Consider the following 18,898-nt stretch of genomic DNA (forward strand, 5'->3'; position numbering starts at 1 on the left):
TCGGGCGTTTCTGAACGCGGCGATACCAAATGTGTGTATATTTTTTATTTTTTTAACCCTTTAATTTTTAATGGGGCGAATGGGGGGTGATTTGAACTTTTAGGTTTTTTTGTTTTTTTTTAATTTTTTAAAACTTATTTTTTTACTTTTTTTTTTTATTTTACTAGTCCCCCTAGGGGGCTATTGCGATCAGCATTCCGATCGCTCTGCAGTATCTGCTGATCACAGCTGGAAGGCTGTAAACAGCAGATACGCTGTCTTTCTCTTTTGCTGTGCTCCGGGCACAGCGAAAGTGAAACCAATTCATGTGTAGTACAGGAGTCATCACATGACCCTGTACTACCATGGCAACTATCGGGAGTCACGTGATCGCGTCACGTGACTTCCGGTTTCGGCGGTAAGTAAAACTTTACCGCGATTGCGCTTATAATGGCGCTGTCATGTATTGACAGCGCCATTATAAGGGGTTAATCGGCACGAGCAGATAACGATTCTGCTCGTGCCTAGCAGGCACACATCTCAGCTGTGAAAATCAGCTGAGATGTGTGCCGATCGCGGCATGCTGCCGCCGGAGGACCGCGGGCAGTAAGATTATGTCATTTAGGACGTAATTTTACGGCCCGCGGTCGTTAAGGGGTTAATTATTACATGTGGGTGAATGATATCACAGAGTAACAAGTATTGAGGCCTTCCGGGGCTAAAAGGAACATCGGACCTACAGATCTCTAGATAAACCAGACATTTTCTTAACAAACCTGACAATTTCTCATATTCAAACCGATTTATTCGATCTGCAGCAATAGGTCGTGTTTCCAAGATATAGGACAACTCTTACAGCATAATTGTAGCAATAAGTTACAGTGCATTGCTCGGCCGCCGCACAGTCCTCGCCTCAGAAGTGTACAAAGTAAGTCCTCATATAAAGTCTGGAAGATCAATATAAATACTGCTCCAGAACAGAAAAAACAATAAAAGTTTACACCCCCGGACCGATGTTATCACAATGTTCTGTTCTATAATAATCTGTAAAAATCTGTTGTGTCTTCAGCGTTGCATTGCTTCTAGTTTTCGTAGCTTCAGTGATGCGTTGGATATGAAGCCCGGCTGATTTTGATGGGACTCTTCCGTTTCTGGGGATTGGAACATTACTCGTCCCCGGTGATTAAAAATATAGAATGACGGGTGATTCCTTAAGGTGTCAAATGTCCTTTAAGGAAAAAAAAAAATATATTTTTATACAGTATTATGCTTTCCCCAGTGACCCAGATCCATCTCCATTCTCAAGGCACAATGAAATGCTCACTTTCCTCACATTAGTGATATCAGTTACCAACGATAGCAGTGATCACTAACACTAGTAGTTTCCTCTTGGAACTCAAAATTGCCCCAATCCGTACACAATAGTGAAAGCTATGTAAACCCTCAGTGGAATCTGCAGAAAGAAGGGAATTTTGTTTACTTACCGTAAATTCCTTTTCTTCTAGCTCCAATTGGGAGACCCAGACAATTGGGTGTATAGCTACTGCCTCCGGAGGCCGCACAAAGTACTACACTTAAAAGTGTAAGGCCCCTCCCCTTCTGGCTATACACCCTCCCGTGGGAGCACGGGTCCCTCAGTTTTAGTGCAAAAGCAAGGAGGAAAGCCAATAACTGTTTCAAAAACAAATTCAATCCGATAGACAATATCGGAGAACAGAACTTATCAACATGAACAACATGTGCACCCGAAAAACCAATACCCTAAGAAAAACAGGGCGGGTGCTGGGTCTCCCAATTGGAGCTAGAAGAAAAGGAATTTACGGTAAGTAAACAAAATTCCCTTCTTTTTCGCTCCTAATTGGGAGACCCAGACAATTGGGACGTCCAAAAGCAGTCCCTGGGTGGGTAAAAGAATACCTCGTGATAGGGCTGTCAAGCAGCCCTTTCTTACAGGTGGGCCACCGCCGCCTGAAGGACTTGTCTACCTAGGCTGGCATCTGCCGAAGCGTAGGTATGCACCTGATAATGCTTGGTAAAAGTGTGCAGACTCGACCAGGTAGCCGCCTGGCACACCTGCTGAGCCGTAGCCTGATGCCGTAATGCCCAGGACGCACCTACGGCTCTGGTAGAATGGGCCTTCAGTCCAGAAGGAATCGGAAGCCCAGCAGAACGGTAGGCGTGAAGAATTGGTTCCTTGATCCACCGCGCAAGGGTGGATTTGGAAGCTTGCGACCCTTTATGCTGACCAGCGACCAGGATAAAGAGTGCATCCGAACGGCGCAGAGGCGCCGTGCGGGAAATGTAGATCCTGAGTGCCCTCACCAGGTCCAACAGATGTAAACCCTTTTCAAATTGGTGAACTGGATGCGGACACAAAGATGGTAAAGTGATATCCTGATTGAGATGAAAGGAAGATACCACCTTGGGAAGAAACTCTGGAAATGGACGCAGAACTACCTTGTCTTGGTGAAACACCAGGAAGGGAGATTTGCAAGATAACGCCGCCAGCTCTGACACTCTCCGAAGAGACGTGACCGCCACTAGAAAAGCCACTTTCTGAGAAAGCCGAGAAAAGGAAATCTCTTTCATAGGCTCGAAAGGCGGCTTCTGGAGAGCAATTAGAACCTTGTTCAGATCCCAGGGTTCCAATGGCCGCTTGTAAGGGGGGACAATATGACAAACCCCTTGCATGAACGTGCGTACTTTAGGAAGTCGCGCTAGGCGTTTCTGAAAAAATACGGATAGCGCGGAGACTTGACCCTTAAGAGAGCTAAGCGACAAACCTTTTTCCAACCCAGACTGCAGGAAGGAAAGAAAAATAGGCAATGCAAATGGCCAGGGAGAAACTCCCTGAGCAGAGCACCACGATAGGAATATCTTCCACGTCCTGTGGTAGATTTTGGCGGAGGATGGTTTCCTAGCCTGTCTCATGGTGGCAACAACTTCATGAGATAAACCTGAGGTCCCTAGGATCCAGGACTCAATGGCCACACAGTCAGGTTCAGGGCCGCAGAATTCAGATGGAAAAACGGCCCTTGAGACAGCAAGTCTGGACGGTCTGGTAGCGCCCACGGTTGGCCTACCGTGAGATGCCACAGATCCGGGTACCACGACCTCCTTGGCCAGTCTGGAGCGACGAGAATGGCGCGGCGGCAGTCGGACCTGATTTTGCGGAGCACTCTGGGCAACAATGCCAGAGGTGGGAAAACATAAGGTAGCCGGAACTGCGACCAATCTTGAACTAGGGCGTCTGCCGCCAGAGCTCGGTGATCGTGAGACCGTGCCATGAAAACCGGAGCTTTGTTGTTGTGCCGTGACGCCATCAGGTCGACGTCCGGCGTCCCCCAGCGGCGACAGATCTCCTGAAACACGTCCGGGTGGAGGGACCATTCCCCTGCGTCCATGCCCTGGCGACTGAGAAAGTCTGCTTCCCAGTTTTCCACGCCTGGGATGTGAACTGCGGATATGGTGGATGCTGTGTTCTCCACCCACGTTAGAATCCGCCGGACTTCCTGGAAGGCTTGCCGACTGCGTGTTCCCCCTTGGTGGTTGATGTACGCCACCGCTGTGGAATTGTCCGACTGAATCCGGATCTGCTTGCCTTCCAGCCACTGTTGGAAGGCTCGCAGGGCAAGATAGACTGCTCTGATTTCCAGAACATTGATCTGAAGGGTGGACTCTTTCTGAGTCCACGTACCCTGAGCCCTGTGGTGAAGAAACACTGCTCCCCACCCTGATAGGCTCGCATCTGTCGTGACCACCGCCCAGGATGGGGGTAGAAACGACCTTCCTGTTGACAATGAGGTGGGAAGAAGCCACCACCGGAGAGAGTCCTTGGCTGTCTGAGAGAGGGAGACGTCTCTGTCGAGGGACGTCGATTTCCCGTCCCATTGGCGGAGAATGTCCCATTGTAGGGGGCGCAGATGAAACTGCGCGAAAGGGACCGCTTCCATTGCTGCCACCATTTTCCCTAGGAAATGCATGAGGCGCCTCAAGGAGTGCGACTGGCTCTGAAGGAGAGATTGCACCCCTGTCTGCAGCGAGCACTGCTTGTCCAGTGGAAGTTTCACTATCGTGCCAAGATATGTTAGTGATTGGGTCGGGTTAGATTTGACTTTGAAAAGTTGATAATCCACCCGAACCTCTGGAGAGTCTTCAGTGCCACGTTCAGACTGTGTTGGCATGCCTCTTGAGAGGGTGCCTTTATCAGTAGATCGTCCAGATACGGGATCACAGAGTGACCCTGCGAGTGCAGGACTGCTACTACTGCTGCCATGACCTTGGTGAAGACCCGAGGGGCTGTTGCCAGCCCGAAAGGTAGCGCTATGAACTGCAGGTGTTCGCTTCCTATAACGAAGCGTAGAAAACGCTGATGCTCTGGCGCAAATCGGCACGTGGAGATAAGCATCTTTGATGTCTATTGATGCTAGGAAATCTCCTTGAGACATTGAGGCGATGACGGAGCGGAGAGATTCCATCCGGAATCTCCTGGTTTTTACGGGTTTGTTGAGCAACTTTAGATCCAGGACGGGACGAAACGATCCGTCCTTTTTTGGTACCACAAACAAATTGGAGTAAAAACCGTGACCTTGTTCTTGAAGAGGAACAGAAGTCACCACTCCTTCCGCCTTTAGAGCGGCCACCGCCTGCAGCAGAGCATCGGCCCGGTCGGGCGGTGGAGAAGTTCTGAAGAAGCGAGTTGGAGGACGAGAGCTGAACTCTATCCTGTACCCGTGAGACAGAATGTCCCTCACCCAACGGTCTTTGACCTGTGACAGCCAAATGTCGCCAAAGCGGGAGAGCCTGCCACCGACCGAGGATGCGGAAAGAGGAGACTGAGAGTCATGAGGAAGCCGTCTTGGTAACGGTTCTTCCTGCTGGCTTTTTTGGGCGTGATTGAGTCCGCCAAGAATCTGAGCCTCTCTGATCCTTTTGAGTCCTCTTGGACGAGGAGAATTGGGACCTACCTGAGCCTCGAAAGGACCGAAAACTAGACTGACCCCTCCTTTGTTGGGGTTTGTTTTGTCTGTGTTGAGGTAAGGATGAATCCTTACCCTTGGAGTGTATAATGATTTCATCCAAACGCTCACTAAACAGTCGGTCACGAGAAAAAGGCAAACTGGTTAAGCACTTCTTGGAAGCAGAATCTGCCTTCCATTCCCTCAACCACAGGGCTCTGCGTAAAACCACGGAGTTGGCTGACGCCACCGCCGTACGGCTCGTAGAGTCTAGGACAGCATTAATCGCGTAAGACGCGAATGCAGACATCTGAGAGGTCAATGGTGCCACCTGCGGAGCAGATGTACGTGTGACCGTGTCAATCTGTGTAAGACCAGCTGAAATAGCTTGGAGTGCCCATACGGCTGCGAATGCTGGCGCCAACGACGCTCCAATAGCTTCATAGATGGATTTCAACCAGAGCTCCATCTGTCTATCGGTGGCATCTTTAAGTGCCGCTCCATCTTCTACTGCAACTAAGGATCTAGCCGCAAGCCTGGAGATTGGAGGATCCACCTTGGGACACTGGGTCCAGCCCTTGACAACGTCAGGGGGGAAAGGATAGCGTGTATCTTTAAGCCTTTTGGAAAACCGCTTATCAGGATAAGCGTGGTGTTTCTGGATTGCGTCTCTAAAGTCAGCGTGGTCCAGAAAAGAGCTTAATTTACGCTTGGGATATCTGAAATGGAATTTCTCATGCTGTGAAGCTGACTCCTCCGCAGAAGGAGCTGGCGGAGAAATATCTAACATCTTATTGATGGACGCTATAAGATCATTCACTATGGCGTCACCATCCGGTGTATCTAGATTGAGAGCGGTCCCAGGATCAGAATCCTGATCAGTTACATCCGCCTCATCACACATAGATTCATCCCGCTGGGATCCTGACCATTGAGACGAAGTTGAGGGCTCCTCATAGCGAGCCCGTTTAGGTTGTCAGGGACTGTCGTCCGAGTCAGAGTCGTCACCCTGGGGTGCGTGTGACACCCCTGGAGCACGGAAGTGTTCCAGCTGAGGGGGACCAGGGAGCAATGATTCAACAGTGTCCATGGTCTGAGTAACTGGTCTAGACTGTAATGTTTCAAGAATTTTAGACATAGTCATAGACAATCTGTCAGCAAAAGCTGCAAACTCTGTTCCTGTCACCTGGACAGCATTCACAGGTGGTACCCCCTGGGTCACGTCTAGCAGAGGCCCCGGCTGTGCAAGTGTCACAGGGGCCGAGCACTGCACACAATGGGGGTCAGCGGAACCTGCCGGTAGAGCAGCCCCACATGCGGTACAGGCAGCATATAACGTCTGTGCCTTGGCACCCTTGCGTTTTGCGGACGACATGCTGTTGCCTCCTTGTAATCTAGGAGGGTATATAGCCGAGAAAAACACCAGCGACCGCACAGTGCAAAGTATTTGCAAACACAAAATACCAAGTACACAAACGGCACAAGTGGGGGTGAGCCCTTGAGGGCTGCTTACCGCCCGCTGAACAGCGGGTATGAGGCCGCAGAGTCCCGTGTCTGGGTCTCCCAGTCTTCCCTCTGCAGCTCAGCGTGCAGGCAGGAATGGCTGCCGGCGTTGTGTGCAGAGGGGCGGACCGTGGGCGTGCCCAAACAAAAGTGCGGGAAACTGCGTCCCCCTGTGCCTAGTGTGAGGGCTGGAGTATGTAAAAAAGACTCCAGCCCTCAGCGCTGATGCTCTATACAGCGTCCCGCCCTCCTCCTGACTGGCAGGTGCGGAGGCGGGAACGAGACAAACTAGGCCGCAAAAGCCGGGGACTGTAGTAATAAGCGCGGCCGTGATATATGCACGGCCAGCGCGGAAGTCCCCGGCGCACCACAAGTCACAGCAGTGTCGCAGTGCGACTGACCCCAGCGGCCTGGCGCGACCGTTCGCCCTAGTCTACCCACTCAGCTGAGCTGTAGTGAGGAAATGGCACAAGCGCAGCAGCGCTGATGTCCCCGGCGCACTAACACACCCAGCAATGCTGCGGTGTGCGCGCGTATGCACGGGGACACAGAGTACCTTGACGGAGCAGGGCCCTGTCCCTGACGATACTCAGCTCCATATCCAGCGGCTTCTCCAGGGGCTGCGGATGGAGCACGGTCTCAGTGCCTGGAGACCGGTAAAATCCCACTTCAGCCAGAGCCCTAATGGGGATGGAGAAGGAATCAGCATGTGGGCTCCAGCCTCCGTACCCGCAATGGGTACCTCAACCTTAACAAACACCGCCGACAGAAAGTGGGGTGAGAAGGGAGCATGCTGGGGACCCTGTATGGGCCCTCTTTTCTTCCATCCGACATAGTCAGCAGCTGCTGCTGACTAAACAGTGGAGCTATGCGTGCGTGTCTGACCTCCTTCGCACAAAGCAAAAAACTGAGGGACCCGTGCTCCCACGGGAGGGTGTATAGCCAGAAGGGGAGGGGCCTTACACTTTTAAGTGTAGTACTTTGTGCGGCCTCCGGAGGCAGTAGCTATACACCCAATTGTCTGGGTCTCCCAATTAGGAGCGAAAAAGAAAGTCATTTATTCACTGCTGCTGAAGTAATTCTCACTTCAATTAAAGGTTTCTAGGATTCATTCTATGGTATCGGTGAAACTTTAATAAATACTGAAAACATTAAAATTGGGCCAGACCCGAATTGTTGAGAGGTTGGGACTTGTCTATGGGTACTGATTGTCCGTGTACATGCTAGTGTTTTGTTTTTGATATACTCTAAGCAGCTCCGTGGGGAGCTTGTTGTATCCTCTCCTGTTCCGGGTTGGTCTTTAAAATAAAGAACTAAAAAAAAAAAAAAATATATAAATAATACCCAGACATGATTTCCAAACCTCTCCAAAATTTTAATGAGCCTCATCTTTTTATATTCTTCAGAAATATAGGCATTTCTCCCATGATGGCAAATAACATAATACATAACTGCATAGTAAATGCAGATACTCCCAGCATCCACCCAACTTAGCCAACTCCGCGAAGCAGTTTTGTCCAAAGAGTAGACTCCCACCCCCATGTACAGGTTTTGGCAGGTTTGAAGATTTTTAACTCCTCTTTTACTTTAACACTATGAAGGTGCAAAGTTATTTTTGTGCCAGATAAAACCAAAATGGAGATTAAGTTGTTTGTTTTAGGCCTGTTTCAGACGTCAGAGATTCTGGAACGTATGTGATAGTTTTTATACGTACCAGAATCACGGACACACACAGACTCATTATAATCAATGGGTCTGCACACACATCAGTGATTTAACACTGACCGTGTCTCCGTGCGGCGTACACATGTGTCTGTGATTGTCGCACAGAGACATGTCCGTTTTTTTCTGGCATCACTGATGTCCCACGGGCCACACTATGGTGTTGTCCGTGAAACACGTACCACAAAAAAACAAACAAAAACCGTACATTAAAATAAAAAGCATTTTCAACTCACCTTCTCCAGCGACACTATGTTCGGCAGCTGCTCTCTGCTTCTTCCTGGCTGGCTCATTATGGCATGCATATTTATGTATGCAACCAGAGCCGACACGGAAGTAGCTGCAGAGGTGAGAGACAGCGGCAGCCGGATGCAGCAAAGTCGAAGACTTCAACACCACAAACAGCGGGGGCAGATGAGTTTATCTCCATGTGCAAACACAGAGTACGTATCACGGATTGCACATGGACAACCCACATATGTCGAGAATCACGGCACTCTGAGGGACATATGCGTTATTAACACACAAGTGAAAAACGTCGGTTTTCCACTGATGTGTGAAACAGGCCTTAGATCAGGGGTCTCAAACACACGGCCCGCGGGCCACATGCGGCCCCTCAGGGTAGTTTGTGTGGTCCCCAGGCCCGTGCCCCTGGTCACTATCGCGGCAGGAGCGCGGGACAGGTGAGAAGAATGGTGTGTGTGTGTGTGTGTGTGTGTGTGTGTGTGTGTGTGTGTGTGTGTGTGCTGACGTTAACCCCTTAGCGACCTATGATGTACTGGGTACGTTATGGCTCCCTGGTACTTAAGGACCCATGACATACCCAGTAGTACGTCATGGTGATATTGTGGCCCCGGTGGCTGCGATCGCTGCAAATACCTTAATTTCGGTGAGGAGGGGACCTCAGGAGGGGTGGTGTCTCCTCCCCGGACCTACGGAGGCTGTGATTGGCTGACGAACGCCGCTCAGCCAATCACAGCCAGTAATGTTTCAGCCATTGAAAACCGCTGAAACATTGAAATCCAGCCAAGATCAGTGCAGCTGTAGCCCTGATCATTGGCTGGAACTGGGTGACCTCTGTTTCACCCACCCCCAGCTCTGATTGGAGAGAGCGGCCTTGTGACCAATCTCTCCAATCACTGTGGATCTGGGGCAGGAGACCGTCCCCTCAGCTTCACTCCGGCATGTGTGGAAGGTGTGTGGAGCTGCTGACCCATTACTACAGGATGGGGACAAAGTGCGCACATTACTATGAGATGGGGATAAGGCTTGGGACATTACAAGGATGGGCACAATACTATTGCATGGGGACTAGGATGGGCACAAGGTGGGCACATTACTGTAGGATAGGGACATTACTACAAGGGGACAAGGATGGGAAATATTACTATAGAATAGGTATAATGCTGGGGGCATTACTATAGGGTGGGGACAAGGTTGGCACAGTACTATAGGATGGGGACAGTACTATAGGATGGGGACATTGCTACAAGGGGACAAGGATGGGGAACATTACTATAACATGGGGACAAGGATGGACACATTACTATTACTATAGATTGGGGACATTACTATAGGATGGGGACAAGGATTAACACATTCTATAACATGGTGACAAGGATGAACACATTACTACAAAATGGGGACAAGGATGGGGAACATTACTTTAGGATGGGGACATGGATGAGCACATTACTGTGGGATGGGGACTAGGATGGGGCACATAACTACAAGGGGACACGGATGGGCACATTACTGTGGGATGGGGCACAATACTACAAGGGGACACGGATGGGCACATTACTGTGGGATGGGGCACAATACTACAAGGGGACAAGGATGGGCACGTTACAACAATATGGGGAACATTACTAAAAGATGTTGGTCAAAATTTCTATATAGTGCTAATTGTAAGAGTTACAAGAAAGGAATAAAATGTAAAAAAAAAAAAATGTTTGTATTTAAACAAAGAATTGTCCTGTAAAGAATGCAGCCCCCCCCCCCAAATTATTTTTTTTCCTCTGTGCGGCCCATACACCCAGCCGAGTTTCAGACCCCTGCCTTAGATGCAAGGTGGAAAAAGAGCAAACTATCTTTCAATAAAGGGCTGGTTGTCTAATGCCCTAACCGACCCAGTGATAGAAGGAAACATGCATACTTATTCCTCAGCTCTGAAGTGGCGTCCATGTCTTTGAACTCGCCAGCAATATGTACTATGCCGTAGCATGCCACGACGAATGCCAATAAGGTCTGTAGGACTATCTGCAATTGTATAGAATTAGAAATCATTAGTACTGAAGCAAACAATCTTTCTTAACCAGCACTTTATAGGGTTAATATGTAGGAATTATGCTGTACAGTAGGGTTCCCCAGCTCCAAAGCCATCAACAGGTCATGTTTTCAGGATTTCCTTAGTATTGAGCTCTTGAAATAATCGCTTGTACATGTGATGAATTTATCGCTGTGCAATACTAAAGGAAATCCTGAAAACATGCAGTGTTGGTGGCTCTGGAGTTGGGGGAACACTGCTGTAGAGCAGGGGTGAGCAATACATTTTTTGAAGGTGCTACATGAGACACTGCAACAGTTGTGGAGGGACAACCCAAACAGAAACTTAATTCTGCTCATTATGATGGTTTTATATTAAATTTATCGTTTAATATTGAGCAGAATTAAGTCATTGCTATTGGTAATAATCTGTTACAATAAGCTCTGCCGTAACATGTATCAGTAGCAACGAACCGTATAATTTACTGCTCCTTAAGTTTAGAAATCATACTGCTCCTATACATTGATCAACAGGATGCCCCCCACGCACAGTATAGTGTCCCCACATAGCCCCCTGTGCACATTATGATTTTTTTTCCCCCTATCCACCATGTTTATCTCTATACATTAATATTTAGAATGGAATATGGTATTCTGGTTTTCATCATCTTGGAGCTGGAACTTCCTTTTTTGAAAGAATATTGTGGATTTACCTTTATAAAACTAAGTCTGGAGAGTTACGCTTGGTTAGAGGAGCTAAAATTGTGTTGCTAAGAATTAGCCTCCTAGAAGTTTATACTTGGCTCATCCATCATGTGTCTCCCCAACCCCCCAAAAAATACGGGAAGAAAAATAATTTATCAGAAAATTGAAATTTGCTGATGGAGATTGTCGCACATTAAAGGCATCACACATTTGAAAAGTATTATTCCCATCACAGCCTTCTGTAATAACTACAACTGGGCTCTGACCACTGGATTGTATTGGGTCTCACCCATAAAAGATTTGAGGGAAAAATCTTAAGGCCAATTATCACACCCTTGACAAAGGTAATCTCTATTACCGAAACGTGTGTCAGGTTGGCCTGCGTAACCCACCTCATTATTGTGCATCCAGCATCTGACCCTCTAACGTAAGCTGTCCTTTGAGTTACATGTTGGTCTATTTTGGGAGATATATTTATTCCCTTTGCCTTATAATATATTATATGAACGCTAACAGCATTGTTATTTCAATGACGTCGGTCAGTGACATCTTGTGTTTGCTGGTGCATAATCACATTTTTTATTGGGCTGAAGACATCTTGTGGTGACTGAGTACTACATCGCCCACACTAATCTAATCCATTATATTGTTACATATATATAGGATATGACTGATTCGGGTTTTTGATTTTTTAATCATCTGTTTCATGTTGTGTCTTTCTCCACCCAATTTGTGTGTCATATGAGTTTCAATAAATTTCCTTAAATTCAATTTGGGCACTTGATAGTTTGTTCTCTTTTCTTTAAGGCCAATTATGTAGAATTGTAGCGTCAAAATATAACTAAAGTTTTTATAATGAGCGGCACGATGGCTCAGTGGTTAGCATTGCAGTTTTGCAGCGCTGTGGTCCTGGGTTCAAATCCCACGAAGGACACCATCTGCAAGGAGTTTGTATGTTCTCCCCGTGTTTGCGTGGGTTTCCTCCGGGTTCTCCGGTTTCCTCCCACACTCCAAAGACATACTGATAGGGAACCTAGATTGTGAGCCCCAATGGGGACAGTGTTGCCATTGTATGTAAGGCGCTGTGGAATTAACAGCGCTATATAAATGAATAAATATTAAATATTATTATTATATTAAAACAGCAAATCTCCCTACAACTACTGTTCCCCTGGACTCCATCCACAGTCTTCCTTTTATTTCCGGAGGTGCACATGGTAAATATTGGATCCCTTTAAATCTGAAATACTCAATACAGCCTGGGCAGAGAGATGCCAAATCAAGGGCAGGGAAGGAACCAGTACTGGTTACACGGGGGACAGTAGCAGTATTGGCTGGCAGGAAACAATCTGAATTATGGCCTAAAAAAGCTACATGCTATTAGATAAGAACGGTTCAGCTTTATCATCCAAAGACAGACTGATAGGGAATTTAGACTGTGAGCCCCAATGGGGACAGTGATTAATTCTCTAATGCGCTATGGAAGTGAATAAAGATAAATAATCGTCCAGACTCCGGACCATTCGTGCTCATGCACTTTGTGTGGTATCTATGTAGGTGAATCCCCAAGAGTCCATGGATAAGGAAGCTGCTGTTTTTGGAAACAAAAAGCCTCCAATGTTCCCTTTTATCACAGTTAGTATGCAACAGTAAATGGCCTGACAATCGGAAACTCGCGCGGCTACTGCGGTGAGACTTACATCTATCGGTAACGTTTCATCTTCTTTTTCAGTCAATCTCATGTAGGAGCGATCTAAAAAAAAAAAAAAAAAATATAAACCAGAACGGACAAATGAGTCACTTAGTAATGATTATACCCACCCATGGACATCAGCCTGTATAATTCACAGAGTATATGTCAATCATTTACCTTCAAATCACAGCAGTGCCTTTACTCTGGGGGGGTCCCGAGACCCCCCCTCCCATAGCTCAAAATCATCATGAAAACAAGCTCCATGGATTTTCTATTGGACCCCTACTCACCTGGGCGCGTCTGCACAGAGCTGCGAGCAATCAGAGGGGGTCTCAGGACCCCGACCCTCACAAATCTATAGCATTTCTAAAGGACTACTGTGATTTGAAATAAGTGACACTTACGCTTTAAATCTTGATTTACATTTGAATAATTCCACATCAATCTTGTATTAATCCTGAGTTACAAAGGGTTTTACTCCAGAGCTGCATTCATAATTCTTCATGCTTCCCTGCAGAATTAACATCTGAATTGCCATTCCTGCTATCAGAATACAGACTCCTTATAGTCATTGGGACTCACTGGTAATAGACCTAGGATAGCCATCATATGGCTTAGTAAAAAATGAAGCCTGTGTGAACAGAGATCACATTGTAAAGGACCAGATGCAACTTGCAAACGGTTGCTAAGTCTTCCCTTCATACTGACATGAATATGATACGACTCCCGGACCCTGCGGAGAATCAAAGCCGCATTTTCATAGTGATCTATACATTACCACCAGTCATAACGTTCCTGACATGCTCTTATTAGGCCGCGTGAGGGTCCCTGACTAATGAATGACCCCTGTACGTAGCTGCGGGACCAGATAGCATGGCCATTCTTATATTTTTAAGGGCCAAAGTCATAAAATTGGTCTAGGGTCTGTGCAATGATATTTCAGATTTCACTTCTCCGTTTTTGTCTGCAGCTCTTACAATAAGGCGCTTTCCTTCTGACACATCTGTATAAAATCTCCATTTATTCTCTAATAGAGCACAAAAAATTGCCAGGAAGTGTTACCTGAACCAGTCCATATTGACTACATCTAATACTATATTAAACTGTCAGGGAGTGTTACCCGAGTCACTCAGGTGTCCTATGTACACATGATGTAGAAACCTCTGTAGTATTTTTGTACAACAGCATATAAAATTACCAGGAAGTGTTGCCTGAACCACATTGGGTTTTTTTAGATGCAATTTCTCATTTCTAACATACTGTTACGTCACCGCCGGAGTCCGCTCCAGCGACTTCTGCTCCGATCGCCAGGCGACGCCGTGTTCCTGCCGTGGATGGTGCTGGGAGAGGAGTCGATGCCAGTGGCACCAGTGGTCGCAGGCTCCGATCATCCACTGGGCTGGGTTATCTTGGGATCTGCAGTACCGCTGGCTGATTGTGGGTGGCGTGTGTCTTCCAGCTGAAGTTGCCAGCGTTCAGCTACAGCCAATGGGAAAACACCACACCCTTCTTATTTCCCCTCCTGTCACATGACCACTGCCAGAGATAGTTCTGATTTTCCTGGCTCCTGTTACGTCCTATTCTGTTGGTGATTCCTGTGTTGACTTCTGCGTGTTTTGACTACCCTTCTGCCTACTGTTTTTGTACCTTGCTGCCCGACCTGGATCTGACCTCTGCTACGTTTGCTGACTACGTCACTGTCTGCCGATTCTGTCCCTGTTCCGCTATTCCTGGTTTGACCCCGCCTGACGACTACTCTCATCAGACTGCAGCCTTCCACAGGTAGTGATCTCCAGTTCCCTGTGTAATTCCAAATCCCTGTAGAGGGGTTAAAGGGTTTCAGGGTTCTGGGGGTCCTACTTGGTGAGTGGCTTCCCTCTAGCCTCCCCATTACAGCCCATCCGAGTCTGTGGATCCAGGCAGGCGTTACAGATACATTGCAGCTGTATTTTTTTTTTTTTACTTTGCCATCGGGCCTAGAGTGATGTAAAAAGAAAACAAGAAGGTTGATTTCTCTAAAGTCCCTGACAGGTCTTTTCTCTACCAGTAGGGTCAGCACATTACCGCTGCAGCCAATCCCACTCTCTAACCCCCTGAGAAGAGAAAAAAGAGAGAGAATGTGGGCACAGGTAGTGAGGGGAAGCAGGGGATTGATACGTATGTATGCTTTTCATCATTTTTACCCCATAATGGAAAAGTCTGCAAAATAAAAATGGAATGGACAACCCCTTTAATGATTACCTGGTTGGAGGTATATGGGGGGGGGGGTCTGATCTCAAGAAATCCACACATATCCGGCAAGAACAAAATGGGCCAGAAAAATGATTTTTCGCTGCATCCTCTTCAGTTTTTTTTACTGGACTTTTTTTTTTCTAACGTAAAAGAAACGTGACACAAGGGTTTCGCAGTATAAAGTACGAGCTGCCACCCAGAAGGCCACTTTTACAGTATTCTAGTGTGTTGTATGTATGTCCCCAATCCCCTCCAATGGGCATCACTGGTCTTGATCCGGCGCCTTCTCGGTTGTCTGTCACCGTCCTCCTTGTTGAAGACATGTTCTATGTCATACACACCTCCCCCCGATCTCACTCCTGCGCAGGCGTTCTGCTGATGCCAGAGTTGAATACATGGGCATTACCATGCTTTGTACTGGCCTGCGCAGGAGCAAGACTGTGGGGAAGTGTGTATGACAGAACACATCCTCAACATGAAGGACGGAGACAGATGGGTGAAGAGGCGCTGGATCAAGGCCAGTGACGCCCATCAGACTGGACAGCCCCATGTGGGGGGATAATAAAAGGAATTTGTTATGCTACACAGAGGGGATTGAGGACTTACTGTAAAGGTGCTGGCTGCACTTTATACTGGGGGCATCTGGTGACAGGTTCCTCTTAAGGCCCAGTCACACTAAACTTACCAGCGATCCCAACAACGATCCAACCTGATAGGGATCGCTGGTAAGTTGCTAGGAGGTCGCTGGTGAGATGTCACACTAGCGACACTCCAGCGATCCCACCAGCAACCTGACCTAGCAGGGATCGCTGGAGCGTCGCTACACGAGTTGCTGGTGAGCTCACCAGCAACCCGTGACCAGTCCCCAGCCAGCAGCGCCGCGTGGAAGCGATGCTGCGCTTGGTAACTAAGGTAAATATCGGGTAACAAACCCGATATTTACCTTGGTTACCAGCGCACACCGCTTAGCGCTGGCTTCCCTGCACACCTAGCCACAGTACACATCGGGTTAATTACCCGATGTGTACTCTGCTACGTGTGCAGGCAGCAGGAGCCGGCTTCAGCGGAGGCTAGTAACCACGGTAAACATCGGGTAACCAAGAAGCCCTTACCTTGGTTACCCGATATTTACCTTCATTACCAGCGTCCCCGCGCTCACGCTGCCAGTGCTGGCTCCCTGCTCTCTGCACACATAGCCAGACTACACATCGGGTAAATAACCCGATGTGTACTGTGGCTATGTGTGCACAGAGCAGGAGCCGGCACTGACAGTGTGAGAGCGGGGACGCTGGTTACGAAGGTAAACATCGGGTAACCAAGGTAAGGGCTTCTTGGTTACCCGATGTTTACTGTGGTTACCAGCCTCCGCAGAAGCCGGCTCCTGCTCACTGCACATTTAGTTGTTGCTGTCTCGCTGTCACACACAGCGATGTGCGCTTCACAGCGGGACAGCAACAACTAAAAAATAATGGCCCAGGACATTCAGCAACAACCAACGACCTCACAGCAGGGGCCAGGTTGTTGCTGGATGTCACACACAGCAACATCGCTAGCAACATCGCTGCTACGTCACAAAAGTTGTTCGTTAGCAGCGATGTTGCTTAGTGTGACGGGGCCTTTACACTAAACTCCTGATTGTGGAACAATGCCCTTTTACTCCGTCATGCCCTTGAAACATAAAAGGACTAATTTTTACTTTCAACCAACTGGACAAATATACCACAGACCTTTCTTGGTATGATTGGGCAGCAGAGGAGAGAAAAACAAACGCCCAAAGAGATCTGCGGTACACGTTCAATTGGTTAAAGGAAAATTTGCATAACGGAGGGGCATAACTCTGGAGTGAAGGGGCACCAAAAAAATCAGGAAAGCTGTTCCAGAATTGGCGGAGCAAGGGCCATAAAAGAAGGCGCTCGGTTTAAAGGGAACCTGTCACCGTTTTTTTCGCCGTATAAGCTGCGGCCACCACCAGTGGGCTCTTATATACAGCATTCTAGAATAAGAGCCCAGGCCACTGTGTAGAACATAATAAAACACTTTATAATACTCACCTAAATGGTCGCGTGGTGGTGGATGTAGCTCAAATAGGCTTCTTTGTTCAATGGTGCCTCTTTTGGCCATCTTTGTCTTCCTTCTTCTGTAGCCAGGGTGCATGAGACATCCTACGTCATCCACACTAGCTGGCATTGAGTTCCTGCGCAGGCACACTGATCTGCTCTGAGCAGGGCAGATCAAAGCATTGCAGTGCAACTGCGCAGGACCGGCGAGTGTATGATGTAGACGCGTCATGCACCCAGGCTTCAGGAGGAGAATGAAGATGGCCGAAAGAGGAGACGCCGAGACCGGAGAACGGAGACGCAGCGACCATTTAGATAAGTATTATAAAGTAATTTTTATGTTCTACACAGCGGCCTGGGCTCTTATATACAGCATGTTAGAACGGTGGTGGTCGCAGCTTATAGGCTGAAAAACTAGTGACAGGTTCCCTTTAAAGGGAACCTGTCACCAGAATTTTCGCTATTAAACTAACAGAATCCCCCTCTGTAGCTCCTGGGCTGCATTCTAGAAAGGTTCATCTTGCTACTGGCCCCCCTTTCAGACCTAAATAACCTTATTAATATTACCTTTGCTATGGTAATGAGGTTTGCTGGCCCGGTGGGCGGGCTGTATTTCGTCAGTTATCCCCCCTCCTGCCGCTGTTTGCCGCCCTCCAGTGTTCATTTACATAGATGAGGCCGCCGCCCTCATGTTTCGCAGTGCTCCTGAAGTCTCGCACATGCGCGGTGGCACTGTCGCGGACTAAGCGCTGTTTTCAAATCGCGAGCGCCGGTGATGTTATTGCGCAGGCGCGAGATTATGGGCGGTGCTGTGAATGTCATCACCAGCGTCATCCAAGTATCCACCCATAATCTCTACTGGGGGGCCAGTAGCAAGATGAACCTTTTGTAGAATGCAGCCCAGGAGCTGCAGAGGGGGATTCTTTTAGTTTAATAGCGAAAATCCTGGTGACAGGTTCCCTTTAAATACAGGGGGGGGGGGCAAGAGAATCCAGTGAAAAGTCCTCTCTAGAATAGATAATGCAGCATTGTAGTTCCGGTCCTGGAGGCCCCTGTGTAGAGGACGCAGCCCCTACATTCTCAGGATCCGGGGTAGTCTCAGGGATCAGACCTCCAGGATCTATAGTGTCCATTACTGACAGCAGAGGTCTGAAAAATGGGGTTAAATAGAATCAAAGAATATTAGAAGCCGCCATTGGCTCGGCCGGCAGCCATAGTGCAGGGGTCAGAGGTCAGCCCCGGGGTCATCCGCCCTCACAGTAACACATTCATGGCCGGAGCTGTACGCTCCTATATACACCTGCCGGTGACAACAGCTGGACTCCCCTCCCCCCACGGCCCGTCCCCGGCAGCTGCGCCCTCCCCATCGCCCATCCTCGCTCTCCGCGCCCGTGACTTACGCTGAGCCGCTGAGAAAGCCGCATGTGCCAGAGCAAAGAGGCCGACCCCGACCAGCCCTTTCCAGATTGAAGACGCCATGTCTCCGGAGCGCCTCCACTTCCAGATCTCACAGCAAATAGCCGGCGGTCGCTGGGAGTGACGTCAAAATGCTGCGCCGGCGTATGAAGATTCGGCGACGTCATGTCGTCTGCCAATCACTTACGTGTGCAGCGGAAGAGGCGCCATGTTGTGGTTGGCACGTTTCAGAACGAGGATGTTATTAGTCATGTTGAATCCAATGATTTCACTTTGATCCAGTGTGGCTGTGATGAAGAGTCAGAAATGGTTATATAGAAGTTACCTGATACACTGTAATTACCACAGCTAAAGCTAGTTTTGGT

General features: G+C 48.3%; 1 protein-coding gene across 1 annotated transcript; it reads right to left on the minus strand.

Moving 5' to 3' along the window:
* Nucleotides 1–762: 762 nt before the first annotated feature.
* On the minus strand, nt 763–18,666 carry MMGT1 (membrane magnesium transporter 1). Its single transcript, XM_075322664.1, has 4 exons — nt 18,518–18,666; nt 12,836–12,888; nt 10,321–10,424; nt 763–1,207 (listed from the first exon to the last, which is right to left on the minus strand). The coding sequence occupies exons 1-4, from the start codon at nt 18,594–18,596 to the stop codon at nt 1,045–1,047; spliced, it is 399 nt and encodes a 132-aa protein (XP_075178779.1). The 5' UTR covers nt 18,597–18,666; the 3' UTR covers nt 763–1,044.
* Nucleotides 18,667–18,898: the final 232 nt, after the last annotated feature.

Source organism: Anomaloglossus baeobatrachus, chromosome 9 (genome assembly GCF_048569485.1).
Source record: "Anomaloglossus baeobatrachus isolate aAnoBae1 chromosome 9, aAnoBae1.hap1, whole genome shotgun sequence".
In the NCBI taxonomy this organism is placed as follows: domain Eukaryota; kingdom Metazoa; phylum Chordata; class Amphibia; order Anura; family Aromobatidae; genus Anomaloglossus; species Anomaloglossus baeobatrachus.

Coding starts and splice junctions, on each gene's coding strand:
- MMGT1 (XM_075322664.1), bottom strand. CDS start 18,596: ATGGCGTCTTCAATCTGGAAAGGGCTGGTCGGGGTCGGCCTCTTTGCT. Junction 10,425..12,835: donor ATGAAACGTTACCGATAGAT/GTAAGTCTCACC, acceptor ATACAATTGCAG/ATAGTCCTACAGACCTTATT. Junction 1,208..10,320: donor ACTTCAGAGCTGAGGAATAA/GTATGCATGTTT, acceptor TTTTCCTTAAAG/GACATTTGACACCTTAAGGA.